General features: G+C 43.4%; 1 protein-coding gene across 1 annotated transcript; it reads right to left on the bottom strand.

The window, feature by feature from the left end:
- Positions 1–3,530: 3,530 nt before the first annotated feature.
- On the bottom strand, positions 3,531–7,545 carry TMEM252 (transmembrane protein 252). The gene is made up of 3 exons (XM_009884310.1): positions 7,268–7,545; positions 5,976–6,171; positions 3,531–3,713 (listed from the first exon to the last, which is right to left on the bottom strand). Exons 1-3 carry the CDS (start codon positions 7,543–7,545, stop codon positions 3,531–3,533), a joined length of 657 nt encoding a protein of 218 aa, XP_009882612.1.
- Positions 7,546–7,986: the final 441 nt, after the last annotated feature.

Here is a 7,986-nt window from a genome sequence, read left to right as displayed (position 1 = left end):
CTTCTGTGGCTATTGTTGGATTAGCAGTTTTATCAAGTCTGGAAATTGCAAGATTCCCATGTTGTTCAGCTGTGATTGCACTAACATTTACTTGGACAGTAATTCTGTTTCCCAAAACCTCAGATTTTTCTGTACTCAGCAATACAAAGACACACTCCCAGCACACTGGAGGAAAAGGAGAAAGAGGAATTCAGAGACCAGTGAGAGAGAGAACAATTTCAAGGCACATTAGCAGAGGGCTCATCAAGACAGGGCTTGGGTGGGTCCCAGGACCAGAGAAAGAGGCAGCAGGTGGCAGAGAGGATCAGGAGAGGACAAATTGCTGGATTTAGCTGGAGAGACAGAGATGTGATAAAAGAATAGTAATGGCACAACAATGGATTTGAGAGAGGGTTTTTTTGGAAAGAGAGAAAAAGGAATTGAAAGTGGTAAGGGAGCAGAGAACAAGAAAGATTTAATAATGTTCAATATTAAAACTGTCTATAATCTCTGTTTAATGACAATGTACTGTAGTAACTGCTCTCATGATCTAAGATAAATAATAGTCTACACTAAGGGGAAGTAAGGGCAAATTCGGAGCAGTGAATTGGTGACTCTGACATTGTGTACTTTAACAGTTTACAAAAACACAGTAGCTGAGACTGAATTACTGAAAAAGGTAGAAGAGTAGCGCCAATGTGACCAGAAGCAATAAAATGTTTGGCATAGTCTCACTGGGGAGCATGGTTTTGTCTTTTTACCACACAGCCTTCAAGCCTTTGCTCTTCAGCATCAAGAGGTTTGAGCTAAGTCAAAATGCCCACAAATTCACCTGTCAGCACAGCTAGATGGTTATTACATTTTCCCTTGGGAGAAGTCCCCTTCCATAAGAGTTAGTGGCAGGATGAGAAGCACATTTTGTTCGGACACTATTTGGAATGCAGCAGTACTCACCTGAACCGCAGGATCACAGTATCTCTGAGGTTGGAAGGGACCATCCAGTTCATCAGGACTAGAATCGCCTAATCCACCCCCCAGCTCAAAGCAGGGTCAGGTAGAGGAGGGTGCCCAGGGCCATGTCGAGTTGGGTTTTGATTATCTCCAAGGGTGCAGACTCTAGAACCTCTCTGGGCAAACTTCAAGTGTTTGACCACTCCCATAGTAGAAAAAAAACACCCAACTTTCTTGAGTGTTCAGATAGAATTTCATATGTTTCAGTTTGTGTCCATAGCTTCTTGTCCTGTCGCTGGGCGCCACTGAGAAGAACCCAGCTCCATCCTCTTCTTTCTCTCCCATCAGGTATTTGTAGAAATCAATAAGATCCCTCCCAAGCCTTTTCTCCTCCAGGCTAAACACTCCCAGCTCTCTCAAGCCTCTTGTCATATGACAAATGATAGGACAAGAGGAAATGGCATCAAGTTGCACCAGGGGAGGTTGAGGTTAGACATTAGGAAAAACTTCTATGCTGAAAGGGTTATCAAAGACTGGAACAGGCTGCCCAGACAATTGGTTGAATCACCATCCCTGGATGTATTTAAAAACTGTCTAGATATGGTGCTCAGGGACATGGTTTAGAAGCAGGCCCAGTAGTGTTAGATAACAGTTGGACTTGGTGATCTTAAAGGTTTTTTCCAGCCATAACAATTCTATGACTGTATGATTCTATTAAATGCTCCAGTCCCTTGATCTTTGTGGGCCCTTGCTGGAGGTACGCTAATACATCCATGTCTCTTTTGTACTGGGGAGCGCAGACCTGGTCCTAGCACTCCAGATGCATCTCAGCCGTGCTGAGCAGAGGGGAAGGATCATCTCCCTCCACCTGCTGGTGATGATTTTACTAGTGCATCCCAGAATGCCACTGGCCATCTTCGCTGTGCAGGTGATTTGCTGCCAAGTGGTCAACTTGTTGTCCAGCATGTGACCCCCAGTTCCTTCTCTATGGAGCTGCTTCCCAGCCCGCTGGCCCCAGTATGTATCAGTGGCTTTGTTTATTCCTCCCCAGGACCAGGACTTTGCATTTCACTTTACTGAACTTTATAACATTCCTGTCGCCCTGTTTCTACAGCCCGTCCAGGTCCCTCTGAATAGCAGGAAAATCCCCTGGTGTGTCAGCGGTCCTTACAGTGTTGTATCATCTGGAAAACTGCTGAGGGTGCACTCTGCCCCATCATCCAGCTTGTTTAAGATGTTAAACCGTGTTGGCTCTACTATTGACCTCTGGGGAAAACTGCTGGTGACTGGCCTCCAGCTGGACTTTGTGGCAATGTTCACAACCCTTTGGGCCTTGCTGTTCAGCCACTTTTCACTCCACCTCACTTTCTGCTTCTCTAAACCATATTTTGTCAGCTTGTCTATGATGATGTTATGGGAGATGGTGTCAAAAGCCTTACTAAAGTTGAGGCAAACAGCATCCATTGCTCTCATGTCATCCACTGAGTGAATCATCTCATTGTAGAATGTCATCAACTTGGTTGAGCATCATTTCCCCTTCATAAATCCATGCTGACTGCTCCCAGTCACCTTCTTGTCCTTAATGGATTGCTTAAGTGTTTCCAGGATTAGTTGCTCCATCACCTCCCCAGGGACTGAGATGAGGCCGACGGGCCTGCAACTCCTCAGATCCTCCTCTGAAAGACAGGAGTGACATTTGCTCTCTTCCAGTGCTCAGGAACTTCTCCCAGTCACAACAGTCTTTCAAAGGTAATGGAGGGTGGCCTTGCAGTGGAATGGCCCAGCTTCTTTAGCACTGTGCGTGCATCCCAAGTCGTCCCTGGACTTGGGTATGTCCAGTTTGTTTAAGTGCTCCCTAACCTGCTCCTGCTCCACCCAGGGTAAGTCGTCTTTGCTCCAGACTTTTCCTCTTGTTTCAAGGCCCTGGGATTCCTGAAGGCTGGTTTTACCAGCAAAGGTGGAGGCAAAGAAAACACGAAGCACCTCAGCCTTTTCCATGTCCATTTTCACCTAAGGTACCTGTAGAAACTTTACTTGTTGCCCTTCACATTCATCACCAGATTCAACTCCAGGTGGGCTTTGGCTTTCCTCATCACATCCCTGCATGATTGGACTCTATACTCCCCTGGGGTCACCTGTCCCTGCTTCCACTTACCATACACTTCCTGTTCATACATGAGTTTAGTCAGGAGCTCCCTGCACGCCTCCTGCTGCCTTTGTTTGATTTCCATGTGTCAGGATGGACCGTTCCTGAGACTGAAAGAGGTGATCCTTGAAAATCAAAGAGCTGTCCTGGACTCGTGTTTGCTCCAGGGCCATAATCCATGGGGCTCTTCCAAGCAGATCTCTGAAGAGATTAAACTCTGCTCTGCTCACTTTGGTCCCACTTTTGCCCTTCTCCCTCCTCTAAAGATCCTGAACTCCACCATCTCATGATTACTTCAGGGAAAGTCTTCACATGGCCACTCATTTCTTCTGGAATTGTAAATATCAGGAGAGCCACACACCTTCTTGTTGGCTGCTCGGTCCCCTCTTGTCAGGAAGTTGTTGTCAATGAACTCAAAGAACCTGTTCTGTTCTGAAACCTTAGTTTGACCTGTTCATATCCTCCAGTCCCAAGAAAATTCCTTTAATCTGAAACTGTCAGCTGTTATTCTTGGCAAAGCTGAATTCACGCTAGTAAGTTTGATCAAAAGCAAACCATTTAAAATCTTTGCTTCTTTAAGATTGTCAAAAATTTCAAGCTGATTTCCCACACCATATTCCAGTAAGTAGTTCATTAGCTGAAAAGACAAACTGAAAAACACGTTGTATCATAAAATACTAGGTATTAACCTTAATTTTCTCCTTATCTCAATAACCTTCGTGTTTCAAATACTTTCTTCCGTATTGCAGGTTGAAGATGCAGTTATCTCAGCTTCACAGTTCCGGATCCATTGAGACCTCATGACATCTGCAGAAGGCTGGAGCTAAAAAGGGGCACTTCAGGACTGCCCTGGGACTGGGGGAAAGGAAGAGAGGATTAGATCTTCCTGACTGTCCATAAACTGTGTGGAAAGAATCTCCATGTCATTTCCTATAGCAAACTGGTTCAAGAGCAACCTTTAGCAGTACTCCTGCAGTACTTGCTCTCAGAGTTACCTGTAGTTTCAATCATTTCCCACTTGTGTGGTCTTGCTTTAAATGTTATCTGGTGGAAAAGTTAGATTTCCACAGGGGGAAAAAAAAAAGTCGAGCTGGGACAGGACAAGCGTTTTCCCACGGGACATCTCCTGGTTAATCAGCCTCATCTACTGTGATTGATCCCTGCACCAATACTTGTGCAGTGCGCACAGCCTTCAGGATCCGGGGCCCTGGGGTGAAGAAGCAAGGCATTTCAAGGTGCGTATAAGGTAGTGCTAGGAGGTAAGACCATAACAAGGTCACTTGGCGTAGGAAATCCTCACTTCAGCTGTTTTGGAAATAATGTACGGTGCTCCTCTGACTTCTACTACTCTCCTCTATGCTGTGCCACTTCTCAGTCACTTTGAAAAACCTTTATATGCTGATGGCACCTTCTATCATCTTTTATCTTTTACAGGGGCTCTTTTTTAGCCTGTGATTGCTTTAATACTTTTCTCTTCCTCAGTTGTCTTGAATTGTTTATCCTTTCTCTGTAGTTTCTTTACCCCATTTTATCCTGCCTTCCTTTCTTCTTACATCAACTGAAGGTTTATAGGTCCTTCCTATAAAGGATGAAATTCTTTGGAAGAAAAAACTGACACAGTTGTCACTTCACTGACCTTAGCCGTTGTCACCATCACCACCATGTCTTTCATTTCTAATGTATATGCAGCCATAACCCTGAAGTTGTTGTCTTAGGGTATGTGGCCATCTGGAAAGTGTGATAGCTTTTCTGTCTCACTGATTCTGCAACAAAAAGCAAAACTCCACCTACAGTCAGTTTTGCAGGTCTAAATCGGAGTGAACCTCCATGAAGTTCTTTTTGTCCCCTGGAATTATAGATGACAGGTATATATATGGATGAAAATTTGCTTCAGTGGTTTTATGGAAGGAAGGAAACATGTAACAGAGGAAGGATGAGTCCAAGCCTGTCCTCGTTCTGGTACTTGCTCCCTACCCACAAGGCCACTTGTGTCAGAAACAGCATACAGGACCTCTTTTTTAGTTCCCACAGTCTCGAGTAAGCTGCAGTGGAAGCAACTACTTTTAGAGACAGCTCAGAGGAGTGAGTCAGAGAAAGATTTTCCTCCTGAATTGCTAGTTCCCTTTGAGGAGCTGTGGGCATAACCAGGGTTGTCATTCTAGCAACTAGGAAGTGTATTACGTGTATTGTATTGTGTGTTTATCCTGAACCATGGACACCTTGTATCACATAAGCAAATACATGGCGTTTGTTTTAAATACAAAATTTATTCATTAATTCAATAGTAAATACCAGGTATTAGTACCCCAAAATAAAACAAGTAACTTGAAAGGCATATAATACAAAAATAATCAGTTACAACAAATAATTTACAAATTCCAAACAAAAGCTGAGTTCGTAGGTTTCTCAAGTCAGCTAATGTTACAAAACTACAAATGAGGACTTTCACCGAAACTCCTTATGAAGACATTTAAGATTGATGACAGCATGATGCTTCATTTATCTTGCAGCGTAAGAAGCTCCTATTGCCAGTGATGCTGACTTTTATAAGATATGGTCTGACCATTTCTATCTCTATAGCGATTCATTCTGCTTTGAAATACTGAGCACTTTTATATATATCCTCCCCAACTCCACTCAAACACACAAATAGTCAATGCTTCTCCTGGGCAGCTTCACCCTAAGTGATGCACTGACACACATCTTCTTCCAATTTTCCCCACTTTGCAGATGCAGAATTTTACCCACTGCCTGTCTCAGATGTTCTGACAGGCGTTGCTCTTTCTGAGGTCCCCTGGCAATCTGTATCTTGTTGGTAACTGTTTTCTTGTGTGGATGGATGAGAATTTGACTCCCTTCCAGGGTTTGGGTCTTGGTCAGCTGTTTGCTGCTGCTGTACCTGCCTCGCAGATAATTCGTAAGGTGGTGGCTGTTCCTGCTCGTTAGTTTCACTGATGAACTCTGCGCTGCTTTCGCTGTATGGGGGCAGAGGGATATTGATGATGTCGTGCTGTTTTAGTGTGGAGGCAACTGGCAGTGGAAAGGATTTTTCAGGATCTGTGCTGTCTTCATAGGAGGGGGGATAGAAGTCAGGCCTGAAAAAAAGCAAACCAGAAAGAAACACATCATGGTGAAATGGGATTTATCTCTGAGAGCTTGGTTAGATGCTTTGCCTGTTATGTTTCCAAAGTTTAGGTAAGTCTTAAACTGTAAATGGAAACCTAAGTAGGTTTAGATCAATGGAATATATTAATATAAAACAGCTGGCATCCTTACCTGTGTCTTTCTGCAAAATGTTTTATTAAAACACAGAATTCTAAAAAGACAAGCCTTCCCCATGGCAGTTCCCATGCATGACATACAAACACTCATGCTTGTGCGTATTTCAACAAGTGCCTGAGAAAAGTTTGATTTGGAAGAACAAAGAGGTCACTCTCCAAAGTAGGTTAAATTAGTGGGTTATTTATTATTACAATAATAATTGTTTTCACAGTTTTAAAATATGTTTCTGCATGTTTCTGCTTATCTAACCAAAATTTGTTGAATGTTGTTTTCATAGTGCTTTTGGAGCACCCATTGTCAGTGTTTCTGGTACGGTTTCCACAACAGTCCGGGAAAAGTAATTTGTATCCAGTGACCCTGTTAAAGACTTTTGTCAGGCCCAGCGCCAGTCAGCTTAAAAACCTCTTTCTCTCAAAGCGTCAAACTTTGCTCAGAAATAGCAGGGTCAACTATACAAGAAAACTTCGTCAGGGACCATATAGGGAGCTGAAGCTCCCTGCATACCCATTGGTGATAAGTGATACGAGCAGATACCCCACAGCAGCACATCTGGAATTGTCTGTTGAGATGAAACTAATGATGCTACAGCAAGAGCTCCATGAAGTTGGCATAGCTGCACCTGCTGCCTCCATGCATGGCTTTAGACCACTCTGTGCAACCTGCTGCATTCACTGGAGTATACTTTACCTTATGTATTGTGTATACAAATTACTGTTTGCACATTGCTGCTTGCTCTAGCAAATCAAGTCTCTGACTACAGTTATCGCCGTAGAAATATAATAAAATGGCTGCAATTATTTTTTTATTTTATTTTGTAAACACCTTCTATAGCTTCTTTCTTCTCACAGTATGCTTACAAGACAGCATCCCTCCCTCCCAGTCAATCGGTAGCAATGCTGCAACACATACCTGTCTATGGTGCTGATGCGTAGCTCTCTACGGCTGCGGTTTCGAATGAAGGCGCTGCTGGCGTCCCCGCATTTCAAGACTTCATAGAAAGTGCTCCAGAAAATGCCAGCCACAAGGAGAAATAGCCCCAAAGCTAACAGGCAATAAAACACCAGCTCATTATTTCCACATCTGCATATGGAGTAACTTGTGGAAAGGCAAAGGACTCCCACACAAATGATGGAGAAACCGAGTAAAAGCACAAAAAGGCGAATGAAGGCAAAACCACATTTTGGCATCTTTCCCAGCAGACACAGTTCCTGTTTGCTGTTTGTTTGCTGGCTGTCTCAGCTGTGCTTCTCTTCCTCATGCGTCAGTATTTTATATACTTCAGGATCAATTGGCCTTTGGACAATTAAGAGAAATGGGCAGTTTTAAGATACTCATTAACTCTTTGAGATACTCATAATCTCTTCTGAGATTAATTTGTAATCTTAAACCTACTTTAAGGAAGGAAACAGCAACTTCCTGCACCCTTCCTTTGCCACTGTAATCTCCGGAGCGCATACTGAACTGCTGCAACGGGACGTAGCAAACTCCATAATCAGACCTGGACTTGCCTATTAGTGCTACCTTACTTGAAATAGTACTAATTATATTTCTGAATATTTTCAGTAATGGGTTAATTAACTAGACCTTACCTAGGTTTGTTGTAAAATCTCCATTTCACACAGCCAGCA

Source organism: Charadrius vociferus, unplaced genomic scaffold (genome assembly GCF_000708025.1).
Source record: "Charadrius vociferus isolate BGI_N301 unplaced genomic scaffold, ASM70802v2 scaffold183, whole genome shotgun sequence".
NCBI classification, from domain to species: Eukaryota; Metazoa; Chordata; class Aves; order Charadriiformes; family Charadriidae; genus Charadrius; species Charadrius vociferus.
Note: the sequence above shows the minus strand (reverse complement) of the source record. Positions and strands in the feature narration are given on the sequence as shown.